The sequence below is a fragment of the Macaca fascicularis genome, chromosome 5 (assembly GCF_037993035.2).
Source record: "Macaca fascicularis isolate 582-1 chromosome 5, T2T-MFA8v1.1".
Taxonomy (NCBI): Eukaryota; Metazoa; Chordata; class Mammalia; order Primates; family Cercopithecidae; genus Macaca; species Macaca fascicularis.
Window position 1 is genome coordinate 125,901,121 of NC_088379.1, and position 15,356 is coordinate 125,916,476.

General features: G+C 36.6%; 1 protein-coding gene across 12 annotated transcripts in view; it reads right to left on the reverse strand.

Annotated features, from left to right (window-relative positions):
* Positions 1-15,356, reverse strand: part of PRDM5 (PR/SET domain 5) — a 221,202-nt gene that overhangs the window by 112,404 nt on the left and 93,442 nt on the right. For all 12 annotated transcript variants that reach the window (XR_012435351.1, XR_001490964.3, XR_012435352.1 and 9 more), the window contains 2 exons: positions 3,235-3,409; positions 544-718 (listed from right to left, as the gene is read on the reverse strand). Coding sequence is in view for 9 of the 12 variants with exons in the window: in XM_015450783.4 (XP_015306269.1) it covers positions 544-718; positions 3,235-3,409 (350 nt within the window). In the remaining 3 variants the exon portion in view is untranslated. The remainder of the gene's footprint in view (positions 1-543; positions 719-3,234; positions 3,410-15,356) is intronic.

Consider the following 15,356-nt stretch of genomic DNA (forward strand, 5'->3'; position numbering starts at 1 on the left):
GTGTGGGATCATCTAATTCATCATATTGTTATATCCGGGACCTATGCATCTTTAAATGATTCCTCCAAAGTTGTTCTCAAATAAACAGTGCTTCCCAAAATGTCCAGGAATTCTTTATACTTTGAACTCTCCCCATTTCTTAAACTTTTATTTTAACAGATTCCAGAAGCAATATAAAATGTAGACAACTAAAAGTCTGTTACCTCGAAGGAGTAACTAAATTAGGCATATCTGAATTTCAGATTAAACCAGTAAGTTTGATACATAATGGCAAATTATTAAATGGACAAAATCAATTACCATAAACAGTGTTTACGTGTTAAAATTCGTAATTTGAATATTTCAAATATCAACATACTATACTAAGAAAAGATGAGTTAATGACAATACCAATGTGAAATGCTTAATCTCTCACTCACACAAAAACATGCGCGTGCACGCGTGCACACAAACACACACACACAGGTTAAAAACTATGAGTTAAGCCAAATGGAATAAACTGTGTTAGCTTATAATTTTAAAGATATTCTTTAATATACGCACTGTCTTTGCAAAGCCTGCTTAACTGGGAATTTCTTCCCACAGTTCTTGCACTTAAATTCTTTCTCCTCTGTGGGTTTCTGATGCAATGTCTGAAGATGCTCAGCAAGAATATCCTCACTGGTAAAACTCGATTCACATTGAGGACAAGCATAGTCCTCTTTACAGCCAAGGTGATCTGCACATTTACAAGGAAGCATATTCATGAGACAAAAATTCAGAGCCAAGAAATGCTAAGTTTTGCTCTCATTTTAAATTAATTAATTAATTGTGCTTAAAGATACCATATGAGTAAATTCTTATTATCACTACAAATATTAATAATATTGGCCACAAAAAAAATAATAGCAAGTGTTACTAGAGAGAAATACATTATTTTCAAAATCACTTGTCTTTCAGCAAATTAATACAAAGTCAAATTCCTTATTTAATTCATCCTATAATGTTAACTTTTCATATCAAAATGTTAAATTAGAAAACAAAAACTATTCCTGAAATTGGTCATTTTTAGCTCATTTTTACCTTCGCAAGGAGAAAAATCCAACTAAGGCAAACTATATTGAATTACCAAGGGGAATCTCACATACGTGTAAAAAAAGACCAAGGTCATAAAAACAGTGCTGATTAAGCTAGTAGAGTGGGTTAGGCTACACGGTCCCATGTAGACCGGTGCAGGTCTGACCAAATTTCTCAGTGTGCTATTTAAGTAACACATTTGTTTCTGATTATGAAATAAACTTAGATTTAGAAAATGTAGAAAATAAAAAACACCAATAATCCCATCATGAAGAGACAACTGTCATAATATTACTGGCAAGCCTGACTTGCCGTTAGTGCATACATATTCTATGTGCAGTCTAAGAAGAGGTAAATTTAGGATCATACTTTATATACAATCTTATATGTTTCCCCACTTAACATCTTCTCAAGTCAAATGCTGGCGTTTTTTTAAACTTAAAGTACCACAATTTATTTAACCAAACTCTTCATTGTTAGACATTTGGCTGGCTTCTTTGTTTCTTTTGCTGAGTTTGAGTTTATTTTGTTTCTTTGCTTTTCTAAATAAAACTAAGAATTCTAGAATAAAAATAGCCACAATACAAGTGCTTGGTTCATACGATTCTGTTTAACTTTCTGTTGATTCTTTTTACAAAGATAATGAAAACTGGTACTTTAATAACTAAAGCAGAAATCAGGCAGTAATAGGTAAGTAGATGACTTATTTTTAAATTAAAATAATGGACAAAAAAACTTGCCCTGAGGACAACAGAGAAAAAATAAAATACAAAAATAAAGAAAATACAGAATAATATAGAAATAATTCCCATCACCCAAAATATGATATTCCAAATAGCATAATGCATATAAGCCTGTCCTTATCTTCCCCTTAAATAATTCAACTAAAATAAAGAAACAGAAGCATAAGCTGGCAATGGTGACAGAATGTTCACACTTTCTCAGCCAGTAACATGCAGTTAGCACAGAAAAAGTATAGGAAAAGCATACTACCACTTTGACTAATGAAACCAGTATCACTTCTGAAGTGGCTTTGCTCCACAAAATGCAAAAGTACTGTATAGTAAGTATCAGCCTGCTATGGTCTGAATGTTCATGAATCCCCAAAATTCATATGTTGAAACTTAAACCTCAATGGAATTGTATTAAGAGGTGGGCCCTTCAGGAGGTGATTAGGTTATAAGCACCCTGTCCTCATGGATGGGCTTAATCCTTGTAAAAGAAGCCCAAGAGAGCTTGTTTGTCCCTTCTGTCACATGAGGACATAGCTAGAAGGTGCTATCTAATTAGAAATGAGCCCCTCCCAGACACCAAATCTGCTGGCACCTTGACGGACTTCCTAGGCTCCAGAAATGTGAGCAATAAATGTCTGCTGCTTACCAAGTATCTAGTCTAAAGTATTTTGTTATAACAGCCTGAAAGGATTAAGATGAGGCCTATTACAAAATGTGAATACCTACAGCATCAGTCACATATCCCTTAAATTTCCCTTAGGAGTAAAACACAATAACATAGAAACAAGGCCAATAAGAATTGATTATTCCCTGGCAGTTAACAAGCAAGTGGCTGCAGTATAGACTGAGGAAGGTGTGACCTACGGTCACTGAAAGTTTTTGGGAATGACACTAGGGTGACCTAGCAATCCTCCAGGCTTCTGTGATCAGAACAGAAAGACATGCCAAGAAGCTGCAGGTTCCCAAAAGATCCCAAACAAGAGGAATCAATCCCCTTCGGATCCAGCAAGCTCTCGTGTAGCTCACTTCCACACTCACCTTTTCCCATATGCAGATGAGAAAGTAAAGTCTCAGAAAGTCAGCAACTTGCCCAACGTTACAAGACTGATTAGTGGCAGAGTTAGGGCAAGACTACAAAAATCCTCATTACTCATTATCCCAACGTGCCAGTGAGAGCAGTGAGAGCCAGGAGCTGCCCCAGCAATGCAGACCTGCCTACAGCCTAGGCAGTCCTATAGGGTACATCCATCACCCATCCCCAACATACTTTTCCCGCTGTAAGAAAGATGAGCCCACCACAGGATACCCTCTGAGAATAATTTTGACAAAAACTAACTTTATTTGAGAATGCCATATTACAAGGCAACTATAATTCAACCACAGTTTAAACTACATTTTTTCTACAACTTTTCTTCTCCCAGATCACCAATTAAAGACGCAATACCTTTTCTGCCTGCTGTTGATTGTCTTCTAGAATTTTCAACTTCCCCTTCTTTGATGACTGTCATAATTTGCTGTTCTTCCTCATCAGCCTCCATGTCACTATCCAGGTAGCCAATCAGAAGCTCCGTGTCTGTTTCTATATCTTCAACTGCCAAATAGAAAATGTTTTCTCCTTCCTGAAACAAATTTTTTTAAATGCTGAACCATTCATTTGTTTCTGATAGTAATTAAGAAATAATTTTAAGACACATTAATAGAGTACTATGTGTGCATGAAAAGTTATTACTACTTTTTTAAAATTTCTAGTTGATCTAGGCGCTGAAAAAGGCAGGTGGCAATATTCAGTTACCTGGCAAGTAAAATACAAATACATATGACAAAAGGGTAGTGACATTTATACATGTCAAATGAAATATGGATAATTATGTCCAGTTTTCAAAGTGAATTTTGCATCACTAACTGGCCTTATGCAAGCAACACTTTGTGGTGGCCTATAAATGCAGTTGTCACGCAACACTGTTATTTACACATGCAGACAGAGAGCAATGAGATATCAATGATTTTGTTATTATTAACACTAACACAAAACTTTAAAAAAAAAAAAAAAAAGCCTTTCAAGTTCTAATATAAACACAAACCAGAGGAAGTGTAAATAAGTTCGTTCCCTGAAAGAATTTACTGAAACCTGGTCCTGATTTAGAAAAAATAGTAGACATCTGGGAAGTTCAAGGTGTTGACGGAGCCATCATGTGTACCTCACCTCTTTGGTCTCTCTAAATCCCACTGAAATGACAGACACAAGAAGAAGAAGAAAAAAAAACAAAGTCCACCATCAACATATCAAGGTATTCTAGAAAGTCCTAGAAAACAGAAATCAGACATAGTCAAAATAATAGATAACTAATGCAGAGGAAACCTCGACCAATAACAGACAGAAGAGGAATGCTACAAAGGACCTTCTTTCCAAGGAAACTCCAGAGAAACTTCACACTTGGAATCAACTGATACAAAAACCACGCTGGGCCTTGGGCCAATCACCAGGGAAGCCAGAACTGAGGCTGTCCCCAGGAGAAAGCACCCAGAATTGCTCTCTTTTACATAGTTAAGGATTTGTTCTGGGAGGGTTCCTAGTGAGGCTGCTGAATATAAAGAAAAGCAAAACAGAGACTGAATTTATTGAACCTTCATAGTAGCAAAGGCAGGAAAGGACAAAGAAAATAAGCTCCACCAATGAATGAAATTCAATAAAGCACAGAGCACAGAACAAAGCCTTCTTTCCTTTCGCAATGTCACAGCACTTATGTTTAAAAGGAGGAGGAGGAAGACAAAGGAGAAGTGAGAGGGGAAGGAAGAAGAGAGAGTGGAGGAAGGAGAGTGTATGCATGTATATATTTATGTATATATGTAAACACAATTAGAATCTTCATGAAAAATCGCAAAGACATGCATCAAATTGTTTACACAGCTATTTTGAGGATGGGAGAGGGGCCATATTCAACATTGTTTTAGTTTGGGAGGACTTTTTTGAATAACAAGCATAGACTACTTTATAGTTTTAAAACAATATATATCAGAAAATTTCATGGAAGAGACAGAAATTATGATCATATTCATCCAATACTACGGAAGGAAGACTTGATTCAAAATTTCAAAGCACTGAAGCAAATCTAATCATGAGCTATACTTAATTTATAGACATTCCTATAACATTTGAACACTCTTGGAAGTTTTTAAATTTTATATATCCAAAAACATTAAAAAGGTTATTTCTAGTTAAGATCACTGAATTAACTTCTATACAATTGGCACTCTTAGTGCAACAAAAACAAACAAGCAAAAAATATACAGACACCAAGAGGTCTCTTTAACTCAAAAGCAGCATTTTCCAGGTCTTTATTAGATGAGTTTTTAACTGTTCGGGTAACTCACTCACCTAATAAAGACTTCAGAATGCAATAATAAATCTTAGTGTTTATCTGATCAAAATTCACGAAAGTTAATTGAACCGTCATCCTAGTATATTAGTGATTAATTTTGTGATGGTTTTGATAGCACCAAGTAAAGATAATAATTTTTAATTTTAAAACACGATACGATTAACATAAACTGTAATAATAGGATATGGCACGTCTGTTTAGAGGCTCTGTAATAAAAGAAAACGTTCATATACCAGCTAAAACTTTAATTTCATGAAAGTAATGGCAGCATTACAGGCTCCACAGGACCAGCTGCATGTTTTTTCTCTGTTTGCCAAAAAAATGTGATATAAAGAGGAATATAGTTACAGGTATTACTTCAATCTATTTATTTAATGGGGATGTCTGGATATCTCTGTACATATAATTCCAATCACTGTGCAGACCAACAGTCTCTGTCCTTTCATTTGCTACCCCAATACTATTAAGAAGTATCCTCTCAAATCACTTCCTTGCATACACTGCACTAATTTTTAATCATCCTACAAATCCTGCAACTCTTCGTGGTGTTGTTCGCCTCCCTGCACACCTCAGATTGACAAGTCCTGCCACATTCCTAATTTCTGGAGCCATTTTGTCCACCTGGAGGCTCATCCCAGGCCTAATCTCCTGCCCTTTGGCAGGAAGGATTTAGAGTTGCTTCCTGTTTTGGGTGTTTGTGCCCACAAACCTCATGTTGAAATATGATCCCCAATGTTAGAGGTGGGGCCTGATGGGAGGTGTTTGGGTCATGGGGACAAGCCTCTCATACATGGCTTGGTGCCATTCTCAGGGTAATGAATGAGTTCTTCCTCTATTACCTCCCCAGAGAGCTGATTATTAGAAAGAGTCTGGCACCCTCCTTATCCCCTCTTCGACTACAACACATGTTGGTTTCACTTTACCTTCCACCATGAGTGGAAGGAGCCTGAAGCCATCACCAGAAGCAGATGCTGGCACCATACTTCAGTACAAGCCTACAGAACTGTGAGACGAATACTCATTTTTTTATACATTACCCAGTGTCAGCTATTCCTTTATAGCAACACAAATGAACTAAGGCAAGAGTGTTGCCCCAATGCTCTGGGACTCAGTATCAGCTTCTTGTTGTCACGTTATTGTTAGCCTAGCAGTAAACTTGTGGTTCAGATTTGATCATCACTGGTTTAATATTCTCATCCTGAGATTAATTCTCCTTACTACGTCTATCATTTCTGATCTTAGGTTATTCCCTTGAGCACAGTCCCTCCTGGACTCCTTGTATATACACTTAAGATTAGCCACCTTCCTGTGACTCTGCCTAGGGGCCGAGATCCTGCTTGTGATTCAAGTCACTGGCTCCAGGTGATTTTATTAAAAACACTTAGAAACTTGTTCAACATCAAGGCCTGCTGAAAAGCAAATATTCCCCAGCCATCGACTTTCAGAGCATTATAATTTGAATACAACATATTTATAGAATGAATGGTTTTACAATTGTTATTCATCTCTTGTATTATTGCCTATTGTTTTGAATTTTTTGTCTTTTTTTAGTCTCATTTCATTTTGCTTTATTTTATTTGCACGTTGTTTTTCTGCTAATCACTTCTACTGCACACTGTAATATCAAAAAGTCACCACAGCCTAAAGGCCCAAAAATATAAGTTGAAAAAAAAAGCCAAATCTCTAACAATTGGTTTTAAAACATTTATCAAATGTCATTTTAATTTTTAAAAATGTATGTAAATCAATATGCCCCAAAAAGAAAAAAAATATGTAAACAAAGGTGTAAACAGGGCTGTTTCTAATGGAGGAAATTGTGAGGACTTTGTATAGTCATCTTCTGCTACTCTACATTTTATAATTTTTCTAGAATTAATTTATTTATTTTATTTATTACTTTTATAGTAAAAGATAACAATGGATAATTAATGAATCCTGTTCCTTGATACCAGGAAGCAGTACTACATGGTGACCAAAGAAAGCAGGGCTTTGGGCTGCTCAGGGTTCAAAATCTCACTCTAGATTGACTAGCTATGGGACTGAGCCAACAGCCTAATCTCCCAAATCACCAATTTCCTCATTTGTAAGACGGAGACAATAGTAGTGCCTATCTCATAGGATGGCTGTGAAGATTAAATTTGGTAATATTTGCAAAGTCTAGCCAGGTGCCCTACAAGCTGAAAGCATTCATGAATGACAGCTACTATCATTACTATTTAACAAAAACTTGAATGCCAGTGGTTAACATACTCATTTTGTTTCCAAAGTCTGTTTCAACCAAACTATCACACAAAGTTGCTTTTACCATGCTGCTTTTGATTACATTTCATTTGGCCAAAATGCTCTCAGTCAAAATATAATCCAGTTCCACTGCCTGCCTAGCAGAGCTCTGAAATGCTCTGCCCTGGATCTCCTGTTGTCATGCTCTCTTCCCCTGTTAACATGTTAAAGTGTTGCTCTGGTTTGGACCTCAGATACCAATCACTTGTCTGAACCATACCTAAGGTGTCCAACCATGAAGTCTGCCTGCAATTGAGGGGTTTCCAAGGACAGGGATTATTCAGTGCTAAAACTGAGACAGTCCTGGCCAAACTAGGATAGCTGGACACCCTAACTACATCCATCACGCTCTCCATAATCACATTCTTAACTCCACTTAAGATTTCCTAACAACAATATTGACTGGGTCTACCTCCTTCACCATCTCTAGGTCCAGATTAGGATTCTCAACATTTAGGGCCAGTCATATTCTCAGATACAACTCCAACACCTTACCAAGTGAACTCCCATCATCTGAATTTTCATGTCATTCTCTTATCCCCAAATCTTCTTCAAATGTACCTGCTCCTTTTCTTCCATCCAACCAGTACACTTCTCAGAAAACACAGAGCTAATTCCTACCTTAGTACAACTGCAAAAATGCCACTTGGCCCCCTTGCTATAACTCCTCCATGTCCTCTGAGGCACAGCTCACTTTCACCCTCCTTCGAGAAACTTTCTCTAATCTACTAAATTCATGTAGGAACTTTTAATTAGGAGTTCTCTATGTCAGTTGCCTTAACTTCAATTGGACACATCATTTACTTCTGTGTTTTTTGTCACTTAATTCATGTGATCAATGAATTTCTAATATGTGTTGCTCTTACCTCCCCAAAAGATGATTTTCTCAAGTGGACAAGAATTATCAAGTATAAGCTAATCTCATAATACTTGCTCAATATTTTTTAAATAATAGGTAGTAAAATAGTTGTGCCAGAAGAAAAACAACACATAAGCTTACGCAACTTTTTCTTTATTTATTTATAGCTGGGAGGCTATTAAAATAATCCAGGTCATAGATAGTGGTGACTCGAGAGGACTGTAGCAGTGAGTAGTGGAGGCAGTGGGAAGTAATCATTCTGAGCATGCTTTGAAGCGAAAGCAGATGCCATTTCCTGATAGATTGTATATGGAGTGTGAGAGAGGAAGGGTCAAGGATGAGTCCAAGGTAATGAAGTTTTCCCTGAAGCATTCACAGATGTTGCTGTATTTAATAATGATTCTTCTTACAGAATCGAAACAAAACACTAACTGAATTTTTGCTTTAAATCTATCTCTTCTCTGTATATATAAATATAATTTCATGTGGACCTTCACTAAGGCACCCTGGAATATTAGTCAATTCAATCATTTACTATCCTTCAACAAATCTACAAAGCAGTCATTCATAATCCCCAACCAAAAAAAATTATTTTAGATGAAAAATTGACTCACAAAGCCCTTCCTTCGGACAACGAATGCATTCTGATAAGAAAAGAAGAGAGTAGAATTTTGTTTCTTTGAACAAACCTGAAAAACAATACCAGTGGCTTAGATTGTTTCAGACTGGTCATTTTGGTAACATCATATAATATGGAATTCAGATTTGCTGGCAAACACACACACAAAAGCTTCTCCAAATACGGTAGTTGTCATGGTTTTCAAAAAAACTTTTGTAATAAAGATAAGCAAATCCAGAAAAAAAAGCAATAACCTGGCTAGGATGCTTCAGCAGAAAAGTCAGAGGTAGTGCCATGTGGTATGGCCATTACAGAGCATTCTCTGGAGGCAGGGGCACCACCAAACTTCTTATGCATCAAATTAATCATTGCTAAATTCAGAAAGTTTAGAAGAGCAGTCATATAAATACAGTGATATTCAAATAACATTTCAACTGTCATGAATTTTGAATGGTTTACTTTATGTAAATGGTCTTAAACAACACTATAAGAAAAAAACTACTATCATCAGTATCTCATCTCACACTAGTAACCTAATTCTTAGATTCCCAAGGTATCTCAGCACACTGGGTGGGAAGTTCCATCACAGAAAATCAATCCGTGGGTAAGAGAATCCCAGCTCCTATGCCAAGGGCTAATATCAAGGCCTGAGGGAAAGCACTGGAGAAGCCAGCCAGATGGTAGGCTTTGGAACCCGATCAGGAATCAGTACGGCCCTCAATGTCCTCATTGTAAAATAGAAAATACAACGCCCCTAGACTTATTAGTGCTTTGGAATGGATTCTACTGCAAATTTCTGCTAATTACATGGCTAAGAACACTTAGAAGGAATAATAGTATCCCTCATTTATATAGCACTTTGCAGTTTCTAGTTTTTCATGTACTTTATCTCATCTTACCTTCATGGAACCCTTGGAGATATGGATGGAAATGTCCAGTACACTGGATAGATACTGGCTTGGGAGTAAGAGAGACTTGAATTTGTATCCTAGTATATAACTTAGTAGATACAGATCTTTAGGCAAGGTTATCTTAACTTCCCTTAGTCTAGCTTTCCTCATTTATAAAGTGGGTTCAATAGTATCTACTTTAAAGAATTGTTTTGAGGATTAATTAACACAGAATATGTAAAGTACACCTGGCAGATAGGAAATGGTTAGCATCAAGGTCTGTCTCCAACAGGAACTTCTCCAAAGGAGACCCTCCAACACAACTGCATTTTACGTATGGGAAAGCTGAGGCTCAGAGATGAAAAATAAAGTGTAAAGATCTCACAAACAGTAAATTCTAGAGCCAATCTAGAACCTGAGGCCAGGACTAGCATCATGAGAACTAGAATAATAAGGTCAGGAATTAAGTAGAATTAGTTATGAAATTATGCAACTATAATTTTAACTTCACTAGATAAAATATTTTCCAAATGAGTCTAAAATAAGCCAATGCATTTAAGTGCTGAAGGGAATTTGGCCTCATATAATTTTTTATTCTTTCTCTTTACTTCAGTGACTTACAAAATTATTCTTTTTTGGTCAAGCACTGGGCTCAAAACATAGTTTACTTTGTGGTCTCAGTCTCCAGTACGGGAGAAGCTTACATTCCACTACCTAGCTACATCTGATATTAATATATTCTTAGAGTAGTTCCTTATATGTGGCATATAACAGGAAGAACACTTAAGACTATCTTCTGGCTTTGGCTTGGCCACTCTGAGGCTCTGTCACCTTGGGGAAGCCTCTTATCATCAGAACTCTTATTTTATCTGTAAAACGATGGAGTTGGACTTTATAATCTCATCCTTTCTAGAGCTAGACTCAATCGCAAGTGAAATAAACTCATCTTTGGGGAGTCTAGTTAATGAATTTAAAAGGAAAAGTACATATACAGGTTGATCTGATTACTGCTTTCCCTCTCAGACCTCACCCTACTAAAACAAAACATGGTATGGAATTAAGAGAAATACCTAACTAGGATTCCTATGAAAAGCTGGAATACACAACCTTGTAAGGTTGAGAGGCCCATTCTCCAAAATTACATAGAGTAACATAAGCCATGCTTTGATAAGATTTTATCAATGTGACTACTTCTGTATTGTGGTAATGGTTAGGACCAAATGAACTCAAGATGCGTTCCAGTCTAATTATTTCTGCTTCTATCACTACACAGAAACATTTACTCCTAGATATCTAGGAGATAAATCTAATTTTCAAATTCCCTATGACCCTTCCACATCCGGCATTATGTGTATACCTCAACTTTCTCTGATAATTTGCCCTTTGTCTCTTCTCAAGTGCCATGCCTCACTAGCATAAATCTATCCTAATGAATTTATACATCTGAGGTTCAGTTCTGCTATTTCAAAACAGTAAAAGTCTCTTGTTTCACAAGGAAATACTAGTCCCCACTGTGTGCAAATAAATACAACTCCAGGAGAGGCCACGGGTAATTTGGTATTTCAGCTGTATCTGTATGTCGCTTAACTCAGTTTTTGTTTACTTGTTGGCAGGCTGCTATCTACACGTGGACACTGTAAGAAAAACCATGATTGTGAAATTGACAAAGGCACAATTCATCGTATTGAAAAGGTAGTAAATTGTGAAAATCCACACTATCCAGCTAACATGACTAATGGGTAATCCACAGAAAAGGGAATTATCTTCAAAACAATGCAAGGGCTTACAAATGAACAATTTATAGCAGTGTAGAGGGAAAAAAAAGTCTCTGAACTGCTATCCAATAATCAATAGAAGTAAAAGACAAGTGACGAAGGTGCAAAAAAAGAAAACAGAATGAAACAGTAAAGATTTCATATTTAATATCCTCTCACATAAAGCTTCTTTACTAAACTCCTGAATCAGCCTTAATCTGTGTATCAGTATGTCTATAGCGCTCAGCCTACAAAGCTGACAAACATCAAGAAAAAAAAATCACTTCCACACTAAAATTCACAAAATGTACCTATAATCCAACAATAAAACCAAAAGTCTTTGAAATAAGACATAAATGTAATAGACCATAGGATTCCTGTTTATTCACTCTTCTCGCAGTAAGAGGACTTTCCCAACTTGCCATGTGACACAGAAAGTTACCTTTGGGGTGTGGGTATTATGAGTTTGGCCGGGTGACTTGCATTGACTGATTAAATGTGAACAGAAGCAAAGTGAACTGCGTCCAAGTGAAAGATTTAAAAATCATCACATTTTGGCCACTGCTGTCTTTCCCCTCTGCCAGGAAAACACATGTCCCTGATAAGGGTTGTATCTTCAGATGCCATGTGGAGCCAAGCTGTGGACAGAGTCATAGCCTCTGGCAGCCTATACTTTTATCAGCAAGAAATAAACCTCTGCAGCTATAAACCACTAAGAGTTTAGGGATGTTCATTGGAGCAGTCTTCTGAGCAAAAATTGACTGAAGCAAAATAATATTCTTAAAAATTTTTTTATTTGAAAATAAGAAGCAAGTGACTTGAAAGCAAGGAAAATAATGTGAGGCAGAAAATGACAGATGTATTTAAAACAAAGAACAGGGCAGGATATACTGATTTCATGTTCAGAGTTACATTAATCAGGTCCTATAAGAAAAATGAAGTTTCAAAGAACTGCAAATAAAATGTTGTTTGCTAGTCATAACTTATAATCAGTCATACAGTAAGGAAACAGTTTAATATGATTCCTAAAAACAGAATACTATGCTAAACAAAAAAAATCAAATCTATAAGCAAAGAATATCAATCACAAATTACTAACATAAGTGTGTATGTATACACATATTTTTCCCTGAGGGGCTCAAGCAGAGATAGTAATGTCTGAACCATCTCATGACACAAATCTGATATCATGGAGAAAAGAATCAACAGAAAAGAACATAAAATAAACAGAAGAAGTCGCTACTTTTTCTTGTGATGTGAGCTTGGGTAGCAGTGGCTTTTGAAAGAAAAATATATACACTCCACCTCTTTTATTTAAAAATAAGTTATCAATATTGACAAACCATGAAAGTGTTGAATCAGATAGTGCTGCGGAGGAGAGGGCAGCCATTTTATATACAAATGATTAGAGGGCAGACATGTTCTTATTGCAAATTTGCTTTATTTACATCAGAAGCGCTTTTAACTGACCTCCCCTTAATTGGGTCTTAAACTTAACTGACACTCTGCATATCACAAAATCTACTGAATGATGCCCCACGCGAAGTCTTGTCAATTAGTAAGCTGCTGTCTTCTTATTTGCCCACATATTCTGTTCCTACCACCTGACTGTCAGGCATGCTTCCAACAGTCCCACACCTGTTTCTACACCTATTCAAAACATTCATTCCTACACCTGTTCAAAACACTGAGGACAAGTTAAATATATGTAATCATATAATTTAACTACATTTTAAATAAAGACAACTGAGTAAGAAAAATTCAATTGTTTCTAAGAAAATCAATTGAATGTGTTGAAAAGTCTTAAAGATAAGTCTATAAGAGAAATGGTCAAATTATATGAGTCAAAACAATTATAAAAGATAGGGGAAAATCACAACTCTAGAAGGACTCTGAACTTAGGTTGCTTTGCAAGAGTCTACTTATACTACTTTAAAAAGAGTAAAACTGGATATTGAGTGGTTATGAAAAAATATGACAGCAAATGCTAATGAGAGAACCTATACTTAGAACCAAGAAAGGTTTGATCATAAATCAGTACATTGGCAAATAAAGATAGATTTATAAAACTTAAGGTAAAATAAAATGTTTGAAGTATCAAGTCTATGATGCCATACTGGGGCCAACTTTTATTAACTTAATATGAATTGGTCCATATCACATCAGAAAAGAGAGTGCCAACTAAATTATTATATAAGCAGGTCTGAGGAACAGACCCCCCCATACATGCTTCCTAACCATCTGTGCTGGTCCTATCAGAGTCTTTTCCATGTTCATCTGTATTTATTTAGCTGAAACCCCAACTGGGTTGGAAGCTCCATGGAGAAGGGATTATACACCCAAATTCTATTAGTCCGTTCTCCCACTGCTATGAAGAAATACCTGAGACTAGGATATTTATAAAGGAAAGAGGTTTAATTAACTCACAGTTCTGCATGGCTGGGGAGGCCTCAGCAAACTTACAATCATGGCAGAAGGCACCTCTTCTGGGGGAAGGGGAGATAATCAGTGCCCAATAAATGAGGAAGCCCCTTATAAAACCATCAGATCACGTGAGAACTAAATCACTGTCATGAGAACAAGGTAGGGAAACTGTCCCCATGATTCAATTATCTCTACCTGATCCCTCCGATGACGCATGAGGATTATGAGAACTACGATTCAAGATGAGAGTTGGATGGGAACACAGCCAAACTTTATCACAAATTATATATAAATTATTCTCCAAATATTCATTTATGCTGTATTGCATGAGAATTAGCTAAACACAAACCTCTCTTCTCCCTGGCCTCCTCACTTCCCCATGAGCTTGTAAGCCTGCTGAGGGCAGGCACTATATCATATTGACCTTTGTGTCACCTCAGTACCTGATTTGACACTTTGCTCACTGAAGGTTATCAACAAAGTATCTGCTGAATTGAATCAAATATGAGAAAAAAAAATGTCATTTCCTTTTGAAGTAGTAACACAGTAAAGGCAAGAATGTCATTCAGAAAGTAGAATGAGCTACAATGGGGTTGTAGAATAAATTTCCTATTCTCAACATATTCTTAAGAAGTCAAAAGTTGGTCAACAGTTGAGAGGGTGAGAGGGTTTCATCCAAATCTTAAAAAAAGATTAGACAAGCAACTATGCTCCCTGGAAAGAGAACCAGCATTATGCCAAGCATACCCCCATTTGACATACCAGAAACGTATTAGATAGCTGAAAGTTTATTCAACACATTTACTACATCATATAATGTGCAGAGTATTGAATACCCACACATATAAGGCTGGTCCTTCCCCCTGGACTTTATATGCCCTCAGGGGAAACAGAACAAACAGGTTAAGTAACAGTACAGTAGTCCCCTTCTTATCTGCACTTTCGCTTTCTGCTATTTCAGTTAACCTTGGTCAACAGTGGTCCAAAAATATTCAATGACAAATTCCAGAAATAAACAATTCATGAGTTTTAAACTGGGTGTCATTCTGAGCAGTGTGATAAAATCTAATGCTGCCCTGCTTCATCCCACCTGGGACAGGAGTCCTCCCTCTGTTCAGTGTATCCATGCTGTAGATGCTACCCATTCATTAGTCACTTGGGAGCCTTCTCAGTTATCAGACCAACTGCCACCTGTCACAGTGTTTGTGTTCATGTAACCCTTATTCTACTTCGTAATAGCCCCAAAATGCAGAGTAGTGATGCTAACAACTCGGATAGTCCCAAAAGAAGTTGTAAAATGCTTCCTTTAAGTGAAAAGGTGAAAGCTCTTGACCTAATGAGGAAAGAAAATAATAATAAT